The sequence below is a fragment of the Halyomorpha halys genome, unplaced genomic scaffold (genome assembly GCF_000696795.3).
Source record: "Halyomorpha halys isolate HHAL.00 unplaced genomic scaffold, Hhal_1.1 Scaffold142.1, whole genome shotgun sequence".
In the NCBI taxonomy this organism is placed as follows: Eukaryota; Metazoa; Arthropoda; class Insecta; order Hemiptera; family Pentatomidae; genus Halyomorpha; species Halyomorpha halys.
The window spans coordinates 598,408-611,450 of record NW_027113471.1 but is presented as its reverse complement, the minus strand read 5'-3'; the positions used below and the strand labels follow the sequence as shown (position 1 = coordinate 611,450).

At 31.7% G+C, this 13,043-nt stretch overlaps 1 protein-coding gene across 1 annotated transcript in view; it reads right to left on the bottom strand.

The window, feature by feature from the left end:
• Positions 1-13,043, bottom strand: part of Cyp301a1 (Probable cytochrome P450 301a1, mitochondrial) — a 78,301-nt gene that overhangs the window by 28,303 nt on the left and 36,955 nt on the right. The window contains exon 2 of the mRNA XM_014416908.3: positions 7,525-7,677. Coding sequence (XP_014272394.1) covers positions 7,525-7,666 — 142 coding nt within the window. The 5' untranslated portion in view covers positions 7,667-7,677. The remainder of the gene's footprint in view (positions 1-7,524; positions 7,678-13,043) is intronic.

The following is a 13,043-nucleotide window of genomic DNA, read 5'->3' as shown; positions in this document are numbered from 1 at the left end:
ATATATATCGATAGATAGATAGAATATATAATTGGAAAACAGCCGAAAGAACATTATGAATTGATGATGTTCGTAGTATTTAAACTCAAACATTGTTCAACTTTCGTTTTCTTTTTCCTATAGCGAAGAAAACCCGAGCCGCTTCCTGGAGGAGGCCTAACATCACCTTACTCTCTCCTTACGTCGTGCCTCTTTTGACAGGCCTGGAGAATTGGAAAATATTCCATCAAGTGCGGGCGTCACGGCTGTTCGTGATGTCACTCGGTGGAAATGGACAGAGGGAAACTGTGAAAGGAGGGAAAGCGATTGTAGCGTAGGCGATCGATGGGTGGGCCCCTCGTACATTTCGGGCCAGACCTCGCAAATGGTTTTCACTCACATAGGTCTAAAATTTTTATAATAATGTCATTCATGCAAGTTTTCAGTTCAAATGGGACATATATATGTCTTAATCTTATTTCATTATAAATAAATAAAAAAACAATTCACAACAGCTCTAATAATATTTACCAAGGTACTATAAGTCGAAAAATATTAGACACGTGTATGAAACGTTCGTGCTAATGCTTTTCTGAACCAGGATTAAAAAAAAAAAAAAATGATAAAAATTTCATTCTTCGGTGATTTATACTTTCCAAAATATTATGGCATGATGTTTCAGCACGGAAAAGGCGAATGATACCATAATTTTAAGAACATTATATATAATTACATCACCTTATTTATTATAGGAAGAAGATTGTTGACCGTATGAAGTAGATTGTAGAAGGACTATCTGTGAGGCGGTCAATAAAGTTATCAAAATAGTAAAAGAAAAATATTTGTTGTTAACCCACTTGCAGACTTCATCAGAGCTGTAAGAATAAGGTTCTGAGACCAGCTGAGAACAACTTCATTCTTACAGCTCTGAAGAAACCCTACAAAGAGGGGCGAAACGTTGGTTAACAATCAATAGTTTTCTTTTACTATTTTGATACCTTTATTGACCGCCACCCGGACTATTCCCCCAAAATTCGTTTATTAGTTATTACAATTATTGGCTTGAAAAAAAATCCGAAACAAGATTCGACAATTCCCTTTTATATATATAGATGAAGTGATAAGGCGGTAACTATGGTAACATAATTGATAACAACAATCATCGTTAATACTGATCCTATTTAGGTGATTTATTCTTATTATTTAAGGAAATAATGTTTAAATAAATAAATTTAAATTTTATCCATTTTAGTCTCATAACATTTTATTCTCTTCATATCTCTTTATTATCCATTTGAGACTAAAATGAATAAAATTTAAATTTATTTATTTATTTAAACAACATTAACCAGCCTCAAGAAAGTGTTTTAAGATTATAAATAAAATAAGGAAATAATATTATCTATCATATTTTCATGTATATACTACATGAAATATAAATAGTTTTTATGAATGGAATATGGTTTCGGTGCGGTAAAAAAAACTCAAATAGTAGATAATTATACTATTTTATTGAGCCAACGTTTCGCCCCACGTTGCAGGGCTTCGTCAGGGCTCATAAAGATACAAACACTATAGTTACAAAAAGGAAAAAAAAAAAAGAAAAAACATAAGTGTAAAATGAAAAGTAAGATATAAGAAAAATTAAAGGTTGTAAATAGTAAATGAAAAGGGTGATATTAAAGGGTAATTTTAATAGGAAAAGGGTAATTTTTTTTTTTTGGCAATACTGCCATCCCCACTCCTCCCAATACCAACCGTCACTTTGTTTTTTGACTGCCGTCAAAACAGGTATGCATTCTGTCTCATCATTTGATTTGTAATTTTTTTTTTCCTTTTTTCATCTCTTTATTTGTACTTTCTTCTCTTATATATCTGTTACTATTACCCTTTTAATTTAATATTTACATTTTATACCCCTGTTATTTTAAACTTATGTTTTTTCTTCTTTTTTTCCCTTTTTGTAACTATAGTGTTTGTATCTTTTTTAGCCCTGACGAAGCCCTGCAACGTGGGGCGAAACGTTAGCTCAATAAAATAGTATAATTTTCTACTATTTTAGTTTTTTTTTTACCGCACCCGGACCATATTCCATTCATCTATACACACGGTCAATTAATAATCTTCCAATAAATAGTTTTTGATTAACAACCCTAACTGTGCCTCTAAACTTTCAAAATATTAAAACAATTCAGACTGACTGACCTATCAAAGTGTGGAAAATATTTTTTAGGAGTAAAAGAAAGTTGCAATTCCTTTTTAGCTCCTCAAGAAAACCTTAAATATGAATTTTGGAAAAAATAGGCATATAAAATTTTCACCCTTTCACAATATTTCACAACCTTTGATTAGTGGCCCCTTTGCCTTTTATCTCCTTTGAAAAAAAAAAAAATAGAAAAAACTTCAACACTACTCGACTAATCTACATGAAACTTTGTAGTGATTAAGTGCTCTATATTCTGCACCAAATGGCAATAACCGGATCTAATTAAACAAATCCAGATATATAAAATAAAACTTATGAAAATTTTTTCTTTGTTTAAAACCCATATTCGCCCTTATGACAATAAATATAAACTGATGTTGATGCAGGCTAAAAGATCAGACATCCAGCTTTCCTAAGGTTTTATTAAAACGAGGGATTGGATAAAATGAAGAGGAGCTATGAATGATTATATGAATAATAGTTACTGGAAGAAACAAACAATCCTCTGATTTTTTTTTTTATAAAAATTTTTAATTTTTAATTTCTTTGAAAAATGTTATTAGAGGTTTGAGACAACGCTAAACACGAATGTGATTTGTTTAAAAAAAAATTTTTTTTGTTCTACTTTACCCCAAGCCACATTATATTTTTATGATTTTTTATAAATATAACCTAGCTTCTTGATTAATCAGTGATTTTTTTTTTTTATTCCTAGGAAAGAGATGGATCGATTAGCATACAATAACTATGAAACAAATATATATAATTTCTGAGCTACAAAACATAAACGCTTAATTTTGTGCATAACTTTAATTACTTTCTCTTACTTGAGAATCTTAATACCTTCTCATGGTGAAAGGAAATATTTTGAAAAAAAAACTGTACATAATCGGTCCAGTAATTTAAAGGTTTATTGTAGCCAGAGATTCGACCATTCTCTTTTATTATTATATTTTCTTTCAAATCTATATATTAGTTTTATTTCGGTAAAATGTATTTATCTGTTTGTTTTTCTGTGACTATTACTTCTATGATTGAAGAAAAAGAATTCCCCGAGAAGACGGTCGGGGAGTGCGGCCAGAAAAAAATAAAACATAAATAAACAAAAAAATATTGATTTATGCCAACATTTCGACCTGAGTTTCAGGTCTTCATCAGGGAGTCAAATAAAAATTAATTTTTTTTTTTTTTTTGCTGACCGCAACCCCCGATGATCTTCTCCAATTATTTCTCTGGTTTGATCTCACATTAATGTCTAATGATGAATTTGTCTGACGGATCACTGGAGAGGATCTGAGAGGGTGAATTGGAGCGCGTGAAGTTGTCAATCAAATGAAATAAAAATTGTGAAATGGAAGGAAAAAAAGGAATAAATTGAAATATTTGTAATATTTTAATAAATAAATAAATAATTTTGTGTTTATTTATTTTTTTTTTGCTGACCTCACCCCCCCCCTCCCGACCATCTTCTCCACTTAAACATCTACGGTCAAATTGTTTCTCTGGTTTGATCTCACATTGGAGAGAGTGAATTTGTCGATCAAATGGAAAGAAATGGTAAAATGAAAGGACCAGGAAAGGGAAGGAAGAAATAAATAAATTGAAATATTTGTATTTAGTATGTAGACTGAAATTGATTGTAAAAGGAAACTGTGGGGGAAATCAATTTAAATTATTTATGTCCGATCAATGATTGATTAGTATGCTGTGTAATGTAGCAACTCGATGTATTTAGGCAGCATGGATGAATAAAGTATTTCTCTCTCTAGATTATAGCAGTACTTTATATTAGTTATTACTATTATTGACTTAAAAAAAGGAAATTTGATTAAATTAATGATTGGTTTTTACTTCTAGGGGGGGGATCGGGAAGCTGCCCCCTCTGGGTACGCCCATGGCCTTCATAATGTTCTTATTAAACTAGAATCCATTTGATAAGTTAAGTAATTATCTCAGTGAACCAATCAGAGGTATGCATTAAATATCTATAACTTTCCTTGTTACTTAATAGAAAGGATAAGCTTCCATCTTACGCAAGGCGTCATTTCCAGGTCAAATATCCAAGACCACTTTTATGATCTGAGCAGGGCCGGATTGAGATTAAGTAGTTTTTTATATCGATTTTTTTAATTGAGGAAACAGCCGTATTTCCGTTATAACCTTACATAACCTTAGTGAAGGTTGTAGTGATAACACATTCGTTTATTTACTTTTAATATTTTTTGTTTTTCTTAAGTATTTTGCGTTGTAAATTATGTAAATCTGTTCAATTGAAGATTGAAAACATTCCGTTTATTGTCTGCAAATTCATTCAGTATGCTGTTCGCGACACTCCGGCATTTAATTTTCTACAACACTGAAGATGTTGCTGAAAGGAATGCAAACTCATGGACTTGTCAGAAATCTCATGGATTATAAAGAGATCCAACTTGGCCTGCTGAAAGGTTAAATTATTTAGAATTTGTAAACGGTGCTTATTTTTAGCGTAGTATTTATTTTTGCTATCAAAAGAGTTAAATTAACATTTTAATAAATAAGTAGCCCTTAACATCCCATTCGTTGCAGATTTGGCCCAAAACAGATATGCGTCTTTTTCTCCTTACCCACCTAAACCCATTAGTTCTTAATCTCTCATCCTTAACAATCCCTGATAATCCTCCGAGGCGTCTGAAAAGAAGATGGGCACGGGACCTTCTAATTTAAATTAATGCTTGAAGTACCACCAAATGGTGGTTCCTACCCAAGATTTTCAAGTGTAAATGAAACATTCCTCATATTTACTTATTTTATTTATTATTTGTACAGTTTTAAATTACATTGAGTAAATAAATAAAAAAAAAAAAGTAAATTAATAGGAACAGATTTATTTATCATAAAGGCGTTTTGCTCTGGCACAATAACATTCAAGAATTGAGGATATAATAATAATATTATTCTGAATTTATCCTGGAACTTATCCCTTTAGAATAATATCATAGGTGTCAGAATTAAGCTTTGGAGCCTTAGAGTAAAAAACAAAATAAAAAAATAAACAATAATAAATAACAGAATATGTAATATGTAATAAAAATAGAACAAATAAAATAAAACTATATATTATATTATAAATCATAAGGTGACTAAATTTTAACAAAAAATGGAAAAGAATAAAATAAAAGTAAACTAAAAATAATAAACAAAAGGTACAATTACTCTTAATATAAAGATTTATAAGTTTAAACTAAAATCAGAATCATCAAATAGGGAAGATAAATAAATAAACAAACATAATAGGCAATGAAAAAAAATTAAAACCTTTAACAAATAATAAATCGTAAGGATATTATTATGATCAAATGAAACAAATTATAATACAAACATCCTTTAAACTTAATGATTTTTTACTGGAAGAGTCTCTTGGAATTAAACTGAATTTGGTGAATGACACAATTCTTAGACTTCCTTTTTCAACTGCAATAATTTATTTCATATAATCAACAACATTTCGGGAAATATCTCCCATCTTCATTTTTATCAGCAACCTAAAGATGTGAGATATTCCCAAAACGTTGTTGATCATATGAAATAAATTATTGCAGTTGAAAAAGGAAGAATTTTGTCATTCATCAAATTCAGTCTAATATCCTTTTATAGTTTAATAAATATTTTAAAAATTCAAATAATATTTATTTAAATATTATATCTCTCTCCATCTATTTACATCTCATTTGAAACTTTTAATTGTTATTCTTCTAGAATTGGGAGGGCAGAAGGTGGGTGAGAATGCGGGATTTGAAGATTGGAAGGGTATTAGAACAAATTATGAAGGAGAATAGAATTCCATAGGGAAGAGGAACTGATGAGGAAAAATTTACCAAAGGCTGCGGTTCGATGGACAGCTACATATAAGTCTGAAGGCCGTGAGTGGGTATTGCGGTAATAAACTGAGAATTTAAATAGAAGGATTGGAAGATTATTGATTGACCGTGTGTATAGATGAATGGAATATGGTCCGGGTGCGGTAAAAAAAAACTCAAATAGTAGAATTATACTATTTTATTGAGCCAACGTTTCGCCCCACGTTGCAGGGCTTCGTCAGGGCTAAAAAAGATACAAACACTATAGTTACAAAAAGGAAAAAAAAAAAAGAGAAAACATAAGTGTAAAATAACAGGGGTTATATTTTATATATTTTTTTTTTCCTTTTTGTAACTATAGTGTTTGTATCTTTTTTAGCCCTGACGAAGCGCTGCAACGTGGGGCGAAACGTTGGCTCAATAAAATAGTATAATTCTACTATTTGAGTTTTTTTTTTACCGCACCCGGACCATATTCCATTCATAAATAGAAGGATATTTGAGATGTAAGATGGACGCCGGGATTGAATGACTTAGTAGAGGAAGAATGAAAGGAAATATTTACGACGGAGGGAGGGGCTAAAGCCAATTCAACTCCTCATAAAATCGGATAACAGAGGCCTCACTGGGGACCCCGGCGATAAAGCGTACAAAGCAATTCTGCATCATAAACAATTATCTCAAATAAAATAGCTACTGGGCTAATAATGTTTATGCTTGGGATGCTAGGACATGAGTATGTTTGGGATGATAAGACATGAGTATGTTTGGGATGATAGGACATGAGTATGCTTGCAATGTTAGGGCCTGTGTATGCTTGGGATATTAGGACATGTGAATGCTTAATATGTTAGGAAATGTGTATGCTTGGGATGATAGGACATGAGTATGTATGGGATGTTAGGGCATGTGTATGCTTGGGATATTAGGACATGTATATGTTCGGGATGCTAGGAAATGTTTATGCTTGGATGTCAGGACATGAGTATGTATGGGATGTTAGGACATGAGTATGCTTGGAATGTTAGGGCATGTGTATGCTTGGGATATTAGGACATGTATATGTTCGGCATATTAGGAAATGTTTATGCTTGGATGTCAGGACATGAGTATGTATGGGATGTTAGGGCATTTGTATGCTTGGGATGATAGGACATGAATATGTATGAGATGTTAGGGCATGTGTATGCTTGGGATATTAGGACATGTATATGTTCAGGATATTAGGAAATGTTTATGTTAGGATGTCAGGACTTGTGTAAGCTTGGTAGTTTATCTATTCATAATATTATATAATAATTTAATCATTACGTTAACACTGAAGCCTAAATTCTGTTCAAGCAAATAGTAAACCACAGTGTGGGAAGCCTACAAATATTTACTCAGCAAATTTTCTCTTGAAATCCCTTGAGTTATCACCCCTATGATATATATTTAATCGCAGTATTAGTTCACCTTGTTGTGATGATGTTGACGTTATAATAATATAAAATGTTTACTAACCAACGACAGGAAGGAACCTCCAGGTGTTGCCGATGATAGGTAGAGGTTTAGGGCCAGGAACCTCCTCGTAGGGCCTTGCCAGCTCCGAAGGACAAGCTGCGACTTGGCTCATCCTCCTGCAGAGGGCGCTCCACCGCTGCATACTCCAATCTCCTAAGCAAGAAGGTTATATATTGCATTGTCCTTGTAAATATGTTTACATAAATTAATCATATTAAAGGATCCCTATCCTCGCACAGGCTCCCTCTGGTGTATGAACTACTAACTGCAGGCTGGACCAAAGTTCTTTTGTATAGAGCAGGAGCTTGTATTTAATAATTTTAAAATTAATTTCTATCACACTTAACACAGAAACGCATTTCTGTCAGTCCTCAAATCAAACTCAAATGGTAATTAATCTTTTAAATGTGAGCTAACGTTTCGCCCCACGTTGCACCGTTTCATCAGGTTCAAAAGAGATACAAAAAATGTAACAAAGTAAGAGAATAGATAACATGAAATAACAGTAAACTAAGTTATTACTAGGAAAGGTATAAACTACGTGAAAATATATAAAAAAATGAACAAACTAAATAAAAGAAAATTAAAATAAGATGTTCAGTGAAAAGTATAAACTTAAAATAAAAAAGTTGATAAAATAAGATAAAAACATTACAAGCTAAAAGACGGAAAATAAGAATAAAATTAACGTTAAGAAAAAGGGAAAATAATTTCAAATTTATTTTATTTATTTATTTTTACATTTGAACAATTTGTTTATATATAAGAAGATGGTCAGCGTTTCGATCAAAAAACAACAAATAGTTTTTAACTATATAATGTCCGACGTTTCGCCCCACGTAGCAGGGTCTCATCAGGGCTGTTCAAAAGGATTGGTTAAACAGACTTTTCGGCTAAAAAGATACGAAAAAAAAAAGTAAGAACATTACAACAATAAGGTAGGATAAATATTATATAAAAATTATGTGATAAGAAAATAATATATAAATAAAAGGAAGGAAGACATAAAATTTTATAAATATAAAATAAACTTGAATAGATATTATAAGAATAAAAAATGACATAACAATGGTAAGAATAAATATTTAAAAAATTCATAAAATGTACTGTTAAAAAAGTACAGGATACGAATATAAAACGAAAAAAAAATTAGAAAAGTATTTGTGGAAACACAAAATTAATGTACATATATATTTAATATATTATGATATATTTTCTTATTACATAATTCTTACACAACATTTATCCAACCTTAATTTACCTTATTGTTGTAATGTTCTTAGTGGTTTTTATATCTTTTTAGCCCTGCAAAGTGGGGCGAAACGTCGGACATTATATAGTTAAAAAATATTGGTCTTTTTTTACCGCAACCCTGACCATCTTCTTCTTGTATATCTTATGTAATACTTAATTTTCGAAAACCTTAAGGCGTGTAATGTAAAAAGCCAGGTCCTCGCATTGATAAAGAGCAGTGGGAAGGATAATAGTTTTGTTTTTTGAACAAATTGATAGATTTATTTATTGATCGATATTACAATCTGCCACACAGTTGTGGGCAATAGGTAATATTGATGAATGATCTCATACATACTAAAATAAAAAAAATAAAATAAATAATAAAATCAAATAAAAAACTCTCTTAAAATATATACAAACAAAAGAATAGACAAGATGAACATAATCAAACTATCTGTATGAATATAGTTTTGTAAATTCTAATTTTTAATTTCTTGGAAAAAAAGCCGCGAGCTGATCAATCTCGAAACCTTCAGCCTCACTTTTATTCCCTCTTCAGTTTTGTTTTTTCTAGTTACCATAGAATCTAAATAATCTTACTTGAACCTATCTACCCGTTCAAATGTGTTTCCTCCTATATCTATATTACCACCTATACGCAGACGATCTCCAAATCTATCTGTCCTTCCATCCCTCCGAAATGCTTGAGGCCATCCAAAAGATACAAGAAGATATTTACAGCATTAACGCATGGGCGTCTAACAATGATTTGAAGCTGAATGCCAAAAAAACGAAGGCCATTCTTATTGGTTCCAAGCGCCTCCTTCGTACCCTCCCTTACTGTCCTTTCTATTCCTTAACAACCAACCGATTCACTTCTATCCTACAATAAAAATCCTTGGTGTCACCTTTGATTAACACCTCTCCTGAAATAACCACATTTCCCAAATCACACGCAAATCCATAACTGTACTCAAACAATTCCTAAAATTCCGTAATTCCATTCCATTCAGAACACTCGTCAGGTCCTAGTATCCTCTCCCGTCTTCCCCCATTTCGACTACGCATCCTTGGTGTATGGAGGGCTATCTGCAGGACTAGAGTTGAGACTGAAGAGACTCATGAATTGCTTTGTAAGATTTATCTTTGGGTTCCCTAAGCACTCTCAAGTCTCCCGCTGGTATTCCGAGTTGAAGTGGCTCTATCCAACCTCCCGAAGGCAATACCTCCTTGGTGTTTTCCTATTCCAAGTTCTTCACATCAAAAACGCATCTATATCCTAGATCTCTTCACTCTTCGTTCATCCACCCACTCATTAAACACCAGATCCCATCCGAATGATTTATATATGCCCTCCTATAGAACTTCCTTCTTTAGCAAATCCTTTGTTATACGTGCAACCTCCCTCTGGAATTCTCTTCCCATCTCCATTCGCCAGTCCTCATCCATTCTCTCCTTTAAACAACAGCTATTCCTTCATTTATTGAATAAACAAACCTCCACATCTTTGTAATCAGATAAATAGGCATGTATTGATTGACATTATAAATAGTAGTAAAGCCAATATACCAATGTAATTTCATTCTACTATCTGAAAATTTGTAAACGCTCGTCAGATAAAAATCTCACTATATGAACCATGTATTTATTCTTAGGGGACATGTGTCACAGAATAAATTTTTTTTTTTTTATTTTCATTTCATTCATTTATTACCGAGATTGCTCTCGTTTCTACAGCTAAATTATGTTTCATATACATTTGTGAAAACTTTTATCTTTTTTAGCACTAATTAGGGCCTTCAAAGTGAGGCGAAACGGTAGCTTACAATAAAAAGTTAATCTTCTATTTGAGTTACTTTGACCTCACCCGGTTCATCTTCGTCATAAAAAAAAAAAAATAGTTTTTTGACAGTTTAAAACATTTACTTGGCCGAATCAGTAAGCTATGGAAATAATTCTAAGCAGGATAGGGAGAAAACTATAAAAAAATATCTAAATCGTTATTTAATTAAAGTAATCAAATAATCAGCGTGAGATTATCTACCGCTAGAAATGCGCTTCTAGATTAGTAAAAATTAATTTCACAAATTATTTAGAGATGTATGTCAGCTTTCACTGTTTTTATCTGTAACTAGTTCCTAATAAAATTATTTTTATATACAATTTCGTTTTTTAATTAATGTAACACTATTAGTTATAAAAATTTCTAACACTAGCGACTCTTAGGTATAGAGGTATAAACAATTGATTAAATAAATAGTCGTGACAATTGTAATCGACTTTCACTAGATTAGATAGTGATCCAAAGAAGTTATGCATTCATGAATCGTAGAGGTAGAAAAGTTGTTTTAAGAGCTATTAAGGAAGAATGAAGGACTGGAGGTAATGAGGCTTTGATGTGATACTCTCTTCATCCGACGAACGGGAAATAAAAAGAGAGAGACGTGAAAGTTTTGGAGATTTCACATTTTGATATTTTCCACGATCTGGGATCACGAAGTGGAAATGCCAGTGGCCGCATGGAGATGAGTCTCTGGCTCTCTCACAACAATAAAAAAACTGGATTCTAATGAAGAAATGTGATTCTTAGTGAGGCATAAACAGATCTCGTAAACATGATAATTTTATTATCTTTAAGAATTTTTCGAAAAAAAAAAAAGTATTCTTATTGCATTCGATGGCTGATGTGCCCCAACTAGGGCAAAAAGAACAGGTTCTCTAGGGTTTCCTAACATACAGAGTGAGAAGTTTCAGAGTTTTACGTGGAACCCCTCACTTAATAAAGTGAGATAATAATATCTTCTTTGCTTAATTTATAACCTTAAACACTTTCTTGAGACTGAATAATTTTGTTAAAATAATTTAATTTCTATCCATTTTAGTCTCAACACATTTTATTTTTCTTAAAAGTCCGACGTTTCGGCCAATCCGGCCATCTTCAGGGACAATCTACTACAAAACAGCTTTTATTACATGAATGATCCTCAACATTTCAAATTACTTAACATTATTATTTATAATTCATCTTACCTTAATACAATTTTGAAACTAAATGATTTAAAAACTCAACTTCATGCAGGCTATTCTGCCCAGGTCAAAACATTTTTTTTTTTATAATTATACAAAAATTGGAAGATTTTTCACATCAACACATTCAAAAATTTATTTAAATAAATATAATTGTGGACTGGAATTAATGACCTGGGCAGAATAACCTGCATAAAGTTTTTTAAAATTGACTAGGTTCTAAAATTGTATTTAAAATTGTCCTTGTAGATGCCCAAATTGGCGGAAACGTCGGACTGATAATGAAATATAAATTGTTTTGAGACTAAAATTGGATACAATTTACTTATTTAAACAATAATTACCAGTCTCAAAAAAATATTAAGATTATATATAAATTCAAAAAAATTTTTTTATCATATTATTGGAAGATTTTATCATAATGTTATAACATATAAATCTCAATTGGGTTTAAGAAATAAATAAATATGGATTGATAAGTGAAACTAAATACAGATGTTGAGTGTCCTTTGATTCCAGGATAATTTAAGAGTCATGTTGTTTAAATGCATACCAAACAGTTCTCATTCAAATCAATGAACGACGGAAGACATTTCTGAGTCTCTGCGCAAATATCCTGGAAACGGTGTTCGAATACCTGAGCTTCTAATAGCCTTGAAGTTTCGAGTCATCTCATACATTTAAAGTAACTACATGTCTGATATTATCTGTCAAGGATGTGCTATGAGGCAATAGGAGAAAAAGGGAAAAAATGATTGAGGTACAATAATCTTTAAAATTGTGAAAAAAAAATTGGTAATTTCAAATTAAAAGATTTTCGGAATTTGGATTTTGTTTTCTGATTACCTTATGATAAATCTACACGTTCTCTACTTGCCGCAAATCCATTAAAATATTTAAAAAAATACAAATGCTTGGTAAACAAACGTCAATCATCACATCGCTAGTTTGTTTTTTGAATTTTTTCGGCTAAATTCGACTTACTCTACTTTAATTGTAAAGAGAAACAAAATAAAGTTTGGCGAATTGGAAGGAAACCTAAATATCAGTAACGTAAGTTGTAGATGATAAAAAATCATATAAATAGTAGGGCCGCCCATAGCTCAGTGATTAAGACACAGTCTTACCAATTTGATGTCTATTGGCGGTGCCGGTTCGAATCCGGCCTGGGGCGTTGACTTTTTTCATTGAGTGGTGGTCCCACAAAATGAAGAACTTTACCCCAACCATGGTTAGGCAGTACAGGGCTCCAATGG